Genomic DNA, 15,874 nt, shown 5'->3' on the forward strand with positions numbered 1-15,874 from the left:
GATATGAGCTGTGACTCACATCAGAATCAAAGGATACCCTTGAATGTGAGCCATCCTAGAATATAGAGCAAAATCCAACCTGTGCGAATTCTAGCTTTTATACCTGGTCCATATATATGTCTGGTTTCATATCTCTCCTTAAATTATAGTTCATTCATCAAGTCGGGATTTGCTCACACGTGGATTACAAAATATAGCAGCTGGGTTCCCGTGTTTATGCCAGGGCAAGCAAGCCACATTATAGTCTAATTCATTGGGTATAAGAGGAGTCTTGAGGGCAGGCAGAAAAAAGAATATAAACGTTTTCTCCCTTGCTAATTTCCCAGTGAGGATTTTCCCCCCCTCTTTTTTTTTTTTTAAAGTCACAGTTACTATGAAAACACACCTACCTTTGCCAGGCGATAATATTTGGTGGCCATTTCAATGTCACCTTCTTGCTTAGAACGCAGGGCTGCCAGTTTATATTCCCGTATTCTGGCTTGGAGGGCAGTTTGAGTGCTGGAGTTTGGCGCATCTAAGGGCAAAGAGGGAAGATGTCACAATCTATGTGCCCATCTAAGGGTGCCCGTATCTGCATGCGTTCTACTCAACAAACCTGCACAGAAGGTAAATTGAGCACACAAAAGATTAAGTTACCCCCCCCCCCAATAAGAGGCGAGGTGGCGCAGTGGTTAAATATAGCACTGCAGGCTACTTCAGCTGACTGCAGTTCGGCTGTTCAAATCTCACCGGCTCAGGGTTGACTCAGCCTTCCATCCTTCCGAGGTGGGTAAAATGAGGACCCAGATTGTGGGGGTGATATGCTGACTCTGTAAACCGCTTAGAGAGGGCTGAAAGCCCTATGAAGCGGTATATAAGTCTAACTGCTATTGCTATTGCTAAAGGGGTGTGTGCACAATCATTCCTTTTATAGTCTTGAGAGGAGCCTAATTACCACCAGCTGAGTGCATTTATCTCCTGTAACTGCGTAACTGTTCCTTCCGCCTATCAGCTCTTCGGTGCCGGGCATCCAGGAACAACTCCCTTGTCTCCTCCCCACTGCTCCAATGCATGACGTCAGGAACACACTCCCTTGTCTCCTCCCCACTGGTCCAAGGCTCAGGAGCCTCCTGGTGGCCAACCAGCCTCTCTGCGCCCTGCCCAGAGTCAGAACCCTGTCCAGGATCCTCCACATCCTCCAGAGCCGACTCATAGGGCCCCTCGCTGTCGGAGTCTGGTGGCAGCTCCAACGGCTCCTGCTGGGCCACAACAGACCTCATAGTCATGATACCCGATAAAATTGACAGATTTCTCCACTGCTTTTTCTCCTTCCCCAGCTTTTGGGCTGACTCAGATGATAAAAGAGATTTTGGAGAGCGAGAAAGCTTGTCACTTTCTCGTGGCATTTTAGTTAGTCCTTTGAACTACCTTATATACTCAACTCCTTAAAAATAGTACTGGGTCCAGAATCAAAGCTAAATTCAGCTTTTGTTTCCTCTGCAGAAAATCATACGACCTCCACACGACCCATTAGATCTCATCGTTTAGGCCTCCTCCGAGTTCCATCCGCTGGCCAATGCCAACTGGCCACCACGCGGAGGAGAGCCTTCTCGGTGGTAGCCCCGACCCAATGGAACGATCTCCCCGTGGAGCTTCGTACCCTCACCACCCTCCAGACCTTCCGCACAGCCCTTAGAATCTGGCTATCCCGTCAGGCCTGGGGCTAAAGATTGTAACCCGCCCGAATGGTATGAATGTTGCGTTTTAATCATGTACTGTCTATATGTAAAAGTCTGTTTTCCCCCCCTTCCTTTTGACTGTGAGCCGCCCTGAGTCCCCCCAGGGAAAAGGGCGGCATACAAATAAACACAAATTCAAACACAAATTCAAATTCAAAATATATTTATCTCAATGCAAACCACGCCTTTCCTCCCCTGGTTACCTTTAAGCTGGGTCATATTGTCCACTACTAACCTGGTGAAAGGGAAGATGCTGTTGGGGCAGATGTTTCCAGTGGTGTTTCTGAGGAATTGAGTGGTGGACCGGTCGTTGGAGAAATCTTTGGTTTTGGAAGCTTTGGTGGTGGGATTTTGGGAGGCAGCTGTGACCTCCCAGGGGATGATTTAGATGGTGGATGTTCAGGAGCTGTAGCTGGTGACTCTGGAGCAAAGACGTTGGTTAACACTTCACTTTCTTCTGGTGTGGAGGGTTGTGAGGCTGGAGTGGTCTTCGAAGAAGCAGCCTGCGGACAATTACTACTCTTTCCTGTAGCTACTGGTGGAGGAATCTCATCTTCATCGATCTTTTTGCCTTTCCTTACAGAGGTCAATAGGTTTTCTAGAGTCTGGGGGGAAAAGGCTTCATATAATTACAGCACTTTGCAGGTTCATCCATAAATTGAATATTGCCACCAGTAAAAGGACATGGTTTTTAAAAATCACATCCTTTACCCACCCCAAAAGGATCTTCAAGATAGACGTGACCCGTCAAAACCGTGCTCGACTAAGCCGCGCCCGATTAAACCGCGTCGCTGACGTCATCAACAGGGCGACAACAGCCAGCGCGGAGAAAGAAGGGCGCTTTAAATAGCGCTTTGAAAGCAAGCCGATTCAACTTAAGGTAAGGGTTAGGTTTAGGGTTAGCTTTAGGGTTAGGGTTAGGTTTAGGGTTAGGTTAAGGGTTAGGATTAGGTTTAGGGTTAGGTTAAGGGTTAGGTTTAGGGGGGTTAGGTTTAGGGGTTAATTTTAGGTTTAGGGTTTACAGCGTGCTTCTGTCTCAGCGCTGTTGTCGCCCTGTTGATGACGTCAGCGGCGCGGTTTAGTCGGGCGCGGTTTTGTGGTGGAACCCAAGATAAGATAAGACTGGAGCATTATAAAATCCTCATGGGAAACAATGGTTATCTACCACTGAAGTTTTTTTTTTTTTAAAGCATTTCTCATTTCATTTATCAGCTGCCCAAATGACAACTTTCCATATCTGTCAAAGTTCCATCTTTATCTTGGGTTTCCTCCTCTGGCCACATCTACTTATAGCTTTGTTAGTACTTCCAAGACTCTTGTAAACCATACGCAAGTCTTTCCTGGATATCTGAGAGACCGCCTCCTGCCACATACCTCCCAACAGCCGATAAGATCTCACAGGCTGGCCCTTCTCCGGGTGCCGTCGACCGGGCAATGCCGGCTGGCGGCCCCTCGGGGGAGGGCCTTCTCTGTAGCTGCTCCGACCCTGTGGGACGATCTACCTGTAGAGATCCGGACCCTCCCCACTCTCTCGGCCTTTCCGAAAAGCCACTAAAACCTGTCTGTTTCGGCAGGCCTGGGGCTGTTGACTTCATGAACGAGGTCCAGCCCCACCTAGACTGAATGTATGGTGCATTGCTTTTAAATTTGTTTCTCTTTTTCTATTTTTAACTCTTTAATCTTGTTTTTGTAAGCCACCCGGAGTCCTACGCGATTGGGCGGCATATAAATTTATTAAATTACAATTACAATGAATTACAATTTCCATAACTTCTGCATCTTGCCAAGATCTGTAAAGGTTTTAATTCTTAAATCGGGTAAGATCCCAATAGTTAACCATGTCATTACTCGACTCTAATATCCTGTATAGAACCGACATTCACGTGCCACTGTCACAGTTAGCACTAAAAAAATAGACTTACTCGTACGTCTAGACACCGAAACACAAAATGATTAGGATTAGTAATGGCTTCCAATGGAAATACTTTCACAATGGAAAGTACCTGAGAGACCGCCTCCTGCCAATTACCTCCCAAAGACCAATTCGATCGCACAGGCTTGGCCTTCTCCGGGTTCCATCTGCCAGCTAATGCTGGCTGGCGACCCCCCGGGGGAGGGCCTTCTCTGTTGCTGCTCCGGCCCTCTGGAACGAGCTCCCCGTGGAGATCCGGACCCTTATTACCCTCCCGGCTTTCCGTAAAGCTACTAAGTCCTGGCTGTTCCGGCAGGCTGGGGGCTGTTAAAGCACCCAGCCCCGTCTTAATTGTGACTATTGTGGATTTTAAAATTGTTTGTATTGTCTTATTTATTCCCTCCCCTGTTTTATTGTGAGCCGCCCGGAGTCCTTCGGGAGTGGGCGGCATACAAAACCAATAAAGAGCTGAGGTGGCGCAGTGGTTAAATGCAGCACTGCAGGCTACTTCAGCTGACCGCGGTTCGGCTGTTCAAATCTCACCGGCTCAGGGTTGACTCAGCCTTCCATCCTTCCGAGGTGGGTGAAATGAGGACCCGGATTGTTGTTGGGGGCGATATGCTGACTCTGTAAACCGCTTAGAGAGGGCTGAAAGCCCTATGAAGCGGTATATAAGTCTAACTGCTATTGCTATTGCTAATAAACCAAACCCAAACCCTACTAGGTGTGAAAGGCATGAAAGTCCTTTCCAGCACAGGTTTCCTATGAATGTTATTAAGAAACACTAAAGATCTAATACATTTATCCCAGCAAATATTTGGTGTCTTACTTTGAGGCCTCTTTCGTAGCGGCGCATTTTGGAACTTTCCCCAGCTTGTTTCGCATTAGCAATAGCAACCTTGTACATAGCCAGTCTTTCCAGCAAAATGGATTCAGATGTGCCGGAGGCAGCGGGAGCACTGTGTTCCTGGCAAAGCACAACACCGATCCTTATTTCTTATACGGAAAGCCAACATTAGTTCAATTGCAGAAGAGCTATAATGGTGTACATTTGAGGTCAAACCAGTGGTGGGTTTCAAAAATTGTTGGAACCTACTCTGTGGGTGTGGCCTCCTTTGTGGGAGTGGCTTGCCACCCATGTGACCGGATGGGAGTGGCTTGCCGCCCATGTGACCGGATATGAAATTATGAATTAGTACTTAGGTTGGTCCAAGTAGCTATTCAGAAACTCTGGCATTGAAGCACGCAAGTCTTAAAGCTGTCAAGTTACAAGACCCTTGCACCCCTAACCCTTTAGAAAAAAAAAAAAACTAGGGGTCTTCAAACCTGACAGCTTTAAGACTTGTGGACTTCAACTCCCAGAATTCCTCCTCCAGTCACGTTGGCTCAGGAACTCTGGCATTGAAGCACGCAAGTCTTAAAGCTGTCAAGTTACAAGACCCTTGCACCCCTAACCCTTTAGAAAAAAAAAAAAACTAAGGGTCTTCAAACCTGACAGCTTTAAGACTTGTGGACTTCAACTCCCAGAATTCCTCCTCCAGTCACGTTGGCTCAGGAACTCTGGCACTGAAGCACGCAAGTCTTAAAGCTGTCAAGTTACAAGATCCTTGCACCCCTAACTCTTTAGCAGTGGTGGGTTTCAAAAAAATTTGGAACCTCTTCTGTAGGTGTGGCCTGCTTTCCGGGTCCACTGGTGGAACCACTTCTAACCTGTTCGGTAGATTTGACGAACCGGTTCTACCGAATAGGTGCAAACTGGTAGGAACCCACCTCTGGGTCAAACCCAGGATATGTTCTCCCCCGCCTTTCCCCTCCAGCAATAAACCATAAACAGCAATTTACAAAAGAAGGGGAATCATATTCCTGGCAAAAAAATAAGAGGGGGAGGGGACGGCTACTAACTTGGAATCAAAACTATACACGCGCTCTACATGGGGCTGCCCCTGAAAAGCGTTCGGAGACTACAACTGGTCCAGAATGCAGCCACGCAAGCAATATTGGGTGTACCTAGATACACCCATGTTACACCCATCCTCCGCGAGCTGCACTGGCTCCCGGTCGGTCTCCGAACGCGCTTCAAGGTGCTGGTCATCACCTTTAAAGCCCTGCATGGCTTAGGGCCTGGATATCTATAGGACCGTCTTCTGCCACATATCTCCCAGCGACCGATAAGATCTCACAGGGTGGGCCTTCTCCGGGTGCCGTCAACTAGACAGTGTTGTTTGGCGGCTCCTCAGGGGAGAGCTTTCTCTGTAGCTGCTCCGGCCCTATGGGACGATCTACCCCCAGAGATCCGGACCTTACCCACCCTCATGGCCTTCAGAAAAACTGTTAAAACCTGGCTGTTCCGGCAGGCCTGGGGTTGTTGACCTTATTATGTAGGGTCCAGCCCCGATCAGAACGTATGCGTGTTGGGGAATTTTTAAATTATTTTTTATTTTATTTTGCTTTTCTTTTTTTTTCTTGTTCTCTGTAAGCTGCCCGGAGTCCTCCGGGATTGGTCGGCCTATAAATCTAATAAATTGAAAATTGAATTGAATTGAATTGGTACTCCTTGTTTACTCAGCAGCTCTCAGTATTATCAGGCATAGTATCCTTATTTGACTATCTGCAAAGAATAGGGGTGGGAGGCAAAGTGTTATGGTGGTTCTCCTCCTTTCTCTGTGAAAGTTTCGGTCAGTGTTGGGGAGACGGGGAAGAGTTTGAGTCCAAAACCCCTGAACCCTGCAGTACTGCAGGATTCAATGCCCTCACTCCTCTTCTTTAATGAGGCCTCTCTGAGAGGTTGCCCAACAGTTCGCGGTCAGGTACCACTGATATGCTGATGATACTCAGTTGTACAAGCCAACCTTGGTTAGCCGAACAAGGCTGTTAAGGACTTGTAATAGCGCCTGTAGGAAATCTGGATGGAGAAGAATAGTCTCAATGATATTATTTATTTAAGATCTCCGAAAGATGGGAGCTGTAATAACTTAGACTGAAGATCTCATAGAAGTCTCCATCCATGATCGAAGAGCCAAGGTGGCGCAGTGGTTAAATGCAGCACTGCAGGCTACTTCAGCTGACTGCAGTTCTGCAGTTCAGCTGTTCAAATCTCACCGGCTCAGGGTTGACTCAGCCTTCCATCCTTCCGAGGTGGGTGAAATGAGGACCCGGATTGTTGTTGGGGGCAATAGGCTGACTCTGTAAACCGCTTAGAGAGGGCTGAAAGCCCTATGAAGCGGTATATAAGTCTAACTGCTATTGCTATTGCTATGATCAACTCATGCACTTGTGATGGGTGGACAAATTAAAACAAAATTGTCCTCATTTTCTATGAAGATTCTCAATCATGAATCCACAAAGATAATTTTTTTTCCCAAAAAGCAACTGGACTTTCTTAGGGTTTTTTTTTCCCCTTTGAAAATATTTCACTTCTCATTCAAGAAGCTTCATGGATTAGAACTGAAGAAGCGATTTGGATGAGAAGAGAAAGATTTTCAAAGGAGAGGGAAAAAAACCAAGAAAGCCTACTTGCCTTTTAGAAAAAGAACCTTTTGGGACCTTTTTTTTTTTTTTTTTTTGAGTTGCAATTTAAAAGTAAGCAAGAAGAACAAAGCTAAGTTGATATGAAAATATGCACCTTAGTAGCAATGGGTACCACAGCATCTGGGATCCTATCATCTTCTTCAAGTACTTCTGTTAGTTCAGCCTGCAAGCCAGGGAAATATATTGTTAAAGCTACATGTGAAATTTAAACCAGAGAATTTTTGTTTCCACCTCTAACAGAGTATGCTTCTTGCAGTGGTGGGTTTCAAAAAGTTTTCCAACCTACTCTGTGGGTGTGGCCTCCTTTGTGGGAGTGGCTTGCCGCCCATGTGACCGGATGGGAGTGGCTTGCCAGCCATGTGTTTTCTCTCTCTCTCTCTCTCTCTTTGCTTCCTTTTATCTCTCTGTCCCTTTTTCCTTTTTTTCTTTCATCTCTCACTTTTTCTTTTTTTCTTTATTTATTTCTTCCTTTCTTTCTCTTTCTCTTTCTCTCTCTCTCTCTCTCTCTCTCTCTCTCTCTCTCTCTCTGTGTGTGTGTGTGTGTGTGTGTGTGTGTGTGTGTGTGTGTGTGAGTGGTGGGTTTCAAAAAAATGTTGGAACCTCTTCTGTAGGTGTGGCCTGCTTTCCGGGTCCACTGGTGGAACCTCTTCTAACCGGTTCGGTAGATTTGACGAACCGGTTCTACCGAACTGGTGGGAACTAGTAGGAACCCACCTCTGGCTTCTTGACAATATAATATAGCACCTAGGTCAGTGTTTCTCAACCTTGGCCACTTGAAGATGTCCGGACTTCAACTCCCAGAATTCCCCAGCCAGCAGTCGTGTGGTCTGAGACTAGAACATCGGGCAGGCCGTGCATGGAGAAAAGTCTCTGTAGCACCTTGATGACCGCCTCTGCCATGGTGGTGGTCATTAGAACTACCTCTAGCAATTTCAAGTCCAAAACTACAAGGAAAGTTTGCCCATGCACTGGGCCAGCGAAATTAATGTGTACCCTAGGCCAGGATGTCTTGGGTCTTTCCCATTCGTGTGCGGGTGCATGGGGGGGGGGGGGCTGGTTGGGATTTCTGGCATGGTGTGCAGGTTGCCAACCACTCTGCAATCTCCCCATCCATGTTAGGCCACCACACGTAACTCCTTGCCAAAGATTTCATCCGGATAATTCCGTAATGCCCTACGTGCAAGGCCTCAAATACTGCAACTCGCAGTTTCATCTTCAAGTAGCCAAGGTTGAGAAACACTGACCTAGGTGTTATGAAATCCTGTTCCAAACTACATTTCTTTCGTTTCCACCTCTAACATAATATGTTTCATAGTGACCAGGTGTGATTAGATCCCAAGGTACTGTTACCATTAGTTCATCATCATCTTCTAAATCTTCCTCTTCTACCCCATCCTCTTCATCAAGGTCCTTCATACAGAGGGCAGCCATTTTTTCAATCGCTTCCATTGGCAAAGGAGCTGAGAAAGAAAAAGTAGCAGCATCAACCAGCAAGTCGCTCAATCGTGACATCAAATCAGCTCAAGATTGTATTACTTACATCTTACATAAATACAGCAGAAGGTAAAAATGGATACACACACACACAGACACACAGACACATACACACACAGACAAATATATGAGAAACTTCTGCATATATATATTGGATTTCAGGTGAGCAAGGATCATGACAATGCTAGATCTCGCTCTTTCTTTTTGGTCCGGAAGCCAATGTGTATAAAATCCATAGATAAAGATTTTCTCTCAGCATCTGCATCTGTAGCACTCAAGTAGTCCTGACTTCATCCGAGCACTGGTGATTGGATTATTTTCTCTACTCCTGAATACTGTATCTGAATAGAAGTACTGAGACCACAAAAAATATGAACAAGGTCCATTCCACCTTTCCTAACGGTGGTGTCTTTCCCAAGCCCATTCCCTCATCCTTTCTCCCCTGGACTACTGTAACGCTCTCTACACGGGGCTGCCCTTGAAGAGCACCCGGAAGCTTCAACTGGTCCAGAATGCGGCTGTGCGGGTTGTCATGAGGGCACCTAGGCTCTCCCATGTTACACCCCTTTTAGGCGGCCTGCACTGGTTGCCGGTTGTCTTCCGGGTGCGATTCAAGGTACTAATTATGACCTTTAAAGCGCTCCGTGGCTTAGGCCCAGGGTACCTGCGAGACCACCTACTGCCACCGTTAGCCTCCCACCGTCCAGTGCGATCCCACAGAGTTGGCCTCCTCAGGGTGCCGTCGGCCAGACAGTGTCGGCCAGCGACCCCCAGGGGGAGAGCCTTCTCTGTGGGAGCGCCTTCCCTCTGGAATGAACTGCCCCCGGAGCTTCGTATAATCCCTGACCTCTAGAGCCGAGGTGGCACAGTGGTTAGAGTGCAGCACTGCAGGCTACTTCAGCTGACTGCTAGTTCTGCAGTTTGGCTGTTCAAATCTCACCGGCTCAAGGTTGACTCAGCTTCCATCCTTCCGAAGTGGGTAAAATGAGGACCCGGATTGTTGTTGGGGGCAATATGCTGACTCTGTAAACCGCTTAGAGAGGGCTGAAAGCCCTATGAAGCGGTATATAAGTCTAACTGCTATTGCTATTGCTATTGGTCCTTCCGACGCACCCTAAAAAGTTGGCTTTTCCAGCAAGCCAGCCTGGCCTGAACAAAACAAATCAAAGTATTGATTACTGCTAATTTTAATTTGAATTCTTTTTTAAAAAATGTGTCATTGTTAATTTTAATTGGGTTTGGGGATATCCTATTTAATTTCTTTTTAACTTTTGTAGTATGTGTTTCTTTTAATGTTGTACGCCGCCCTGAGTCCTTGGGAGAAGGGCGGCATATAAATCGAATAAACCTCAACCTCAAGTAATAGCTTATCCCTGCGTGTAAAACCCCCTTCCTCTGAGTTTCTGAAAAGAAGTAAAAACGTGTCTCTGAAGGACAGTATTGGATGGTTGTTAGGTTTTCTTTTATGAATAAGTTCTTGTCTTTATTTCTGTTGTAAGCCACCTGGAGTTGGTTTGGAAGAGACCAGAACAAAAATACCAATAATAAAATTCTAGAAAAATGCAAGAAAGCAGCAGCGATTTTTAAAAAAATAACTTCGCGCATATCCACTTTGTAGACCTCATTAATCACTACTTTTAAGTCATAACAACCCCATAAAACCCCTTGAGTCCACTTACTTTTTCCATTTGGCTTTTGTTTGGGATCTGGTTGGCCTCCAACAATGGCCAGCAATTCAGCTTCCAGTTCGTGATCATCCTGTTCATTGCTAGCCATCATGTTTTCAGGAGAGAAATCCAACAGCAAACCCATCTGTACAATAGGATTCAAGCATGTAAACTACAGAATAGCAATAGCAATAGCAGTTAGACTTATATACCGCTTCATAGGGCATTCAGCCCTCTCTAAGCGGTTTACAGAGTCAGCATATCGCCCCCACAGTCTGGGTCCTCATTTCACCCACCTCGGAAGGATGGAAGGCTGAGTCAACCTTGAGCCGGTGAGATTAGAACCATTAGAACCGTTGAACTGCAGATAACAGTCAGCTGAAGTGGCCTGCAGTACTGCACCCTAACCACTGCGCCACCTCGGCTCTTCTCTTATTAAGCTTTATTTTTTGTGCTCTTGTCAAAACCATTGGCCCCCTCTGTTGCAGCCTAATCATAATGGCTTAAAGCTGTCATTAGAGAGTCAATAGAGCCACACTGTGTTAGGAATGGGAATTTAGGAATATTGTTTGATATGCATGAGATTTCATAAAATATGCCCTCTCTTCCTGTACAAGAAGGATCCAATGCTTGGATTTCTGATGGACAATTAAAGGCAATACTAGATCACATTTCCAAGAGTCACGATAATAAAAAAGCCTACGTCACTTTCAATTGGCAATGATGAGCACTACAGTATTTCCTGTCTTAATGCTATAAAGTTTTCTGAGAGGGAGAAGGTTTGACCTATAAGCCACAAAAATAGGACAGCGGGGAGTTAGAACAGGTATTACGATAGGTTGCACAGTCAGCCAGATGTTTAGAGTTGCATCTGGCATTTTTGTGCACCAATTGAGTGCTTTTCAAGGACCAGGAATAAGCATGTATTGTTTTTCAATAATATTAAATGTATTGTTGCAGAATGTAAAGCTGCCTTATGCAATTGACTGATGGTGATTTTGTCAGTGCCAAAGGGGTTCAAATGCTCTTTCCAGTATTTTGGAATTATTATTATTTATTAAACGTGTAAGTCTGCCCATCTCATTTAAGCAGCTCTGGACAACTTACAAGAGGTAAAAAAAACAACCCAATCCAATAAAAACTAATATACAGATATATAACAACCATCCACAATTGAAGTAAAACAAAAAAATTATGATCATAGGCAGAAGACATCCTTACATCAGCTCAACACAGCCATTGTAAAAATTCCCCACCATCACCAGAGCCCCAGGGATGATGACAGTACCAAGTGTCAGGGTCTTCCTACAGATTCCACGTGTCAAAGGTTAGAAGTAGAAATGTATAATGACTTACTTGTCTGGCTGCAGCAGTCCCCTTGCCTCCTGGTGGAGGTGGCGGCTTCCTGTTCTTCTTCATTTTCCTTTATTCTGCCCTCAGTAAGTGCAAGTTAGCATCAGACAAATGGATCTACGGATATTTAGAAAGCCTCCCGTAAGCTCTTGTCTCTGTTTCTCACCATCCATCTCATCTCCCTTTCTGTTGTAAGCCCTCACTTCCTTCTCCATATAGACTTCAAACAGCAGGAGACAAGTTAAATTTAATACCTTGTAAAATGAAGTATCAAGTGCTTTGAGCCGAGTCTAACTCACAATTAGTACTGTAAATAGACAGATCCATGCATATATTTTTTTGGCAACAGCATGGAAGCGTTTTGCCATTCCTCTCTTCCCATTTTCTTCTTATTTCAGTCTAGATCATAGTTCCTGGTGTTATCCCACTTTAGTACCCACCAAGTACAACTTTCTTAGCTTTTTCAGAAACAACCAAGGATGCCTAGGTGTTGCCACCTATAATGACTGTAACATGCTTTAAATCAAGAAGCACCCCGCTTCTTGCCACCACACCCTAATATCTCCCACATTCTTTTGTCAACGTGCTGTTGAAATCTGTGGAAGTTTTATTTATAAGGATATCTGGAGTGAGTTGTGTAGAGTATCAATTTTAACAACACTTATGATCGCTGTGTTATAAATCATAATATGTCCTTTACTATAAAGGACAGTCCTTTATTTCAGAACGCTTTCCTTTAGATATATTTTTTCTTGGTTTTGCTATAGAATAGGATCGCTGTGCATATACATCACCAAACTCAATGTCCCTGCGTTATAAATCATAATATGTCCTTTACTATAAAGGACATATTACTTTATTTCAGAACGCTTTCCTTTAGATATATATTTTCTTGGTTTTGCTATAGAATGGGATCACTGTACATATACATCACCAAACTCAACATCCCTGCGTTATAAATCATAATATGTCCTTTACTATAAAGGACATATTATCAGATCTGACTATCTGAGAGACCGCCTTCTGCCAATTACCTCCCTTCGTCCCATCAGATCGCATAGAGTAGGCCTCCTCCGAATTCCATCCGCCAGTCAATGCCGACTGGCGACTACGCGGAGGAGAGCCTTCTCAGTTGCAGCTCCGACGCTTTGGAACGATCTCCCCGTGGAGATTCGCACCCTCACCACCCTCCAGACCTTCCGCACAGCCCTCAAGATCTGGCTATCCCGTCAGGCCTGGGGATAAGACCTTAACCTCGCCCCACCCGAATGCTGAATGAATGTTGTGTTTTATCGATTTTTTTTTTTCTTATTCACATTTTTTTTTCTTGTGTTGTCTCGCACTCCCTTCCCATTAATTGTAAGCCGCCCTGAGTCCCCTCAGGGAAAAAGGCGGCCTATAAATGTCAAATAAATGACTAAAAAAATGACTTTATTTCAGAACGCTTTCCTTTAGATATATATTTTCTTGGTTTTGCTATAGAATAGGATCACTGTGCATAAACATCCCCAAACTCAACGTCCCTGCCATCCTTACAAAATAGATTCTAGAAAGATTTTCCAGAAACATAACACGAGGCCATCTTTCCAACCTCTTATTCTCATTAACAGCCTAGAACTGTAGAATTAGTTTGCACAACTAAATTTTAAAAATAACAGACGGCATTTCATATTTAATAGGAATTACCTTGCTACCTATGTACCTGGTGTGATATTTTTGTCCTTGTAAAGTCAGCCCCTATTGTGCCCCTATTAATATTAATCAAAAAAACGCCGAGGTGGCACAGTGGTTAGAGTGCAGTACTGCAGGCTACTTCAGCTGACTGCAGTTCAGCAGTTCGGCTGTTCAAATCTCACCGGCTCAGGGTTGACTCAGCCTTCCATCCTTCCGAGGTGGGTAAAATGAGGACCCGGATTGTTGTTGGGGGCGACATGCTGACTCTGTAAACCGCTTAGAGAGGGCTGAAAGCCCTATGAAGCGGTATATAAGTCTAACTGCTATTGCTATTGCTATTGCTCCTATTGGGCCCCTATTAATATTAATATTTTTTTAAAAACGCCCCACCGAATTCTGTTTGTATTGAGAGCTTATTATTCCCAAGTAAGGGCGTCCTACTATTTGGCCTACCTATATACCACAAATCAGGACAGGTATTACAGCAACCCCTAGTTCTTCAGTGGAAACTCCCGATTTTTCCCCTTCCGTAACGTAGGAATCACGATACCCGTATCTGGGTTGCAAAATTAACTTGCAAAATTAACAAGGAAGGGAATTATCCAGGTTTAACTCATCTTGATTTGCGGGTTCCCTATTCCCCCCTCCCACCAAATAAGCTTTCATGCAGCGATTTGGGTCGTTCCCCCCACCCCACCCCACGCCCGCAACACGCAATGCAACAGGGGGGGACGACATGTCACCCCTTCCCCTCCTTTTTGCATTAAAAGGCACTCACTTCCTGCTTTCTCTCCCGAAGCCTCCCGCGACACCGCGCTTGGCTTTACGGCTCCCTTGCCTTGATGTGTTCACGACAGGGCCCTTCCTTCCTTTACGGCGCCTCCTGCCCTTTTGCTATTTTGAGAGCCGTCCTTTTCCCTCTTGGACGCAGCAGCGGCTGAGTTTTCGCGTTAAGAGGGTCAAAAGAAAAGAGAGGGCGTATCGTTGCAGCTATTAGGTTGCTCAACGCTTAAAAAACGGCAGATTAAGCAGTGTTTCCCAACCTTGGCAACTTGAAGATGTCCGGACTTCAACTCCCAGAATTCCCCAGCCAGCGAATGCTGGCTGGGGAATTCTGGGAGTTGAAGTCCGGACATCTTCAAGTTGCCAAGGTTGGGAAACACTGGATTAAGGACCAAGCAGCCATTCTCAAAAGACCCCCCAATTTAAGCTTGAACAAACCAGACCAAGGGTCCCTTTAAAGTTGGCAACTTTTAAGACTTGTGGACTTCAACTCCCAGAATTCCCCAGGCAGGCAGCAAAGCTGGAGGAATGGGTTGCGGGGAACCACCCAAATCGCTGCATGAAAGCTTAGTGGGAGGGGGGAATAGGGCAGTGTTTCTCAACCTTGGCAACTTGAAGATGTCTGGACTTCAACTCCCAGAATTCCCCAGCCAGCGAATGCTGGCTGGGGAATTCTGGGAGTTGAAGTCCGGACATCTTCAAGTTGCCAAGGTTGAGAAACACTGGAATAGGGAACCCGCAAAGCAAGATGAGTTAAACCTGGCTATTCCCTTCCTTGTTAATTTTGCAAGTGTCCTTGCAACCCAGATTACGGGTATCGTGATTCCTACATTACGGAAAGGGAAAAATCGGGAGTTTCCACTGAAGAACTAGGGGTTGCTGTAATACTTGTCCTGATTTGTGGTATATAGGTAGGCCAAAGAGTAGGACGCCCTTACTTGGGAATAATAAGCTTTCAATACAAACGGAATTCGGTGGGGCGTTGTTTTTTTTTTAAAGACTTGTGGACTTCAACTCCCAGAATTCCTCCAGCTTTGCTGCCTGCCTGAGGAATTCTGGGAGTTGAAGTCCACCAGTCTTGCCAAGGTTGGAGACCCCCTGAACTATAGATCAGGTTTGAAAATGTGAGATGTTGCCTTCCAATTGTTTTCTGCTGCAAGAGGGGTGGTGGTGGAATAGTCCTTATTAAAAGAAGGTTGGTGTTGACTATTATTCCGATTGGGAAGTCTGGGTACAGAGGCATCATTTTTTCCCTATTATTGTTTTTTTTAAAATTTTTTTTTAATTTCCATTCCATTCTATACAATCACATGTTTACTGTGCCTAACCGAGGCATATAACATTGAATAATAAACACAGCCCTCGCTTGTGTAGAAAATGCCCTCTACAATACAAACCCAATATACCTCCTTGATCCACCATACACCCTCTTTCAACCCCCTCCAACTTTCATTCTTCCTTCTTACATACCACTCTACTACCTACTTCCCCCCCCTCTATCACTCCCTCTCTTAAACCAATCCCTCCCTTCCTTCTCTTCCTCTCTCTCTCACCCCCTCCACTCTCCTTCTTCTTACACTCAACTCCTCCCTTCGGTGTAATTCTATTACCTTCCAGTATATTCAGCTTGTTCTATTTTAACACTAATATTAAAAAGCCACAGTATACAAGTGAAATCATGTACTTTTAAATTGACACATATTGTATTTCCCCTAGAACCCCACCTCCCTTCCCTTCCCCCGACT

The 15,874-nt window shown here is 45.2% G+C and overlaps 1 protein-coding gene across 1 annotated transcript in view; it reads right to left on the bottom strand.

Moving 5' to 3' along the window:
• CC2D1A (coiled-coil and C2 domain containing 1A) overlaps nt 1–14,193 on the bottom strand; it is a 76,392-nt gene extending 62,199 nt beyond the window's left edge. Inside the window, exons 1-8 of the mRNA XM_032211411.1 lie at nt 14,125–14,193; nt 11,676–11,789; nt 10,332–10,464; nt 8,509–8,618; nt 7,253–7,321; nt 4,460–4,597; nt 1,954–2,323; nt 390–514 (exon numbers count right to left, since the gene is read on the bottom strand). Of these exons, the coding sequence (XP_032067302.1) occupies nt 390–514; nt 1,954–2,323; nt 4,460–4,597; nt 7,253–7,321; nt 8,509–8,618; nt 10,332–10,464; nt 11,676–11,738 (1,008 nt within the window). The 5' untranslated portion in view covers nt 11,739–11,789; nt 14,125–14,193. The remainder of the gene's footprint in view (nt 1–389; nt 515–1,953; nt 2,324–4,459; nt 4,598–7,252; nt 7,322–8,508; nt 8,619–10,331; nt 10,465–11,675; nt 11,790–14,124) is intronic.
• Between the last annotated feature and the right edge of the window lie 1,681 nt (nt 14,194–15,874).

Source organism: Thamnophis elegans, chromosome 2 (assembly GCF_009769535.1).
Source record: "Thamnophis elegans isolate rThaEle1 chromosome 2, rThaEle1.pri, whole genome shotgun sequence".
In the NCBI taxonomy this organism is placed as follows: domain Eukaryota; kingdom Metazoa; phylum Chordata; class Lepidosauria; order Squamata; family Colubridae; genus Thamnophis; species Thamnophis elegans.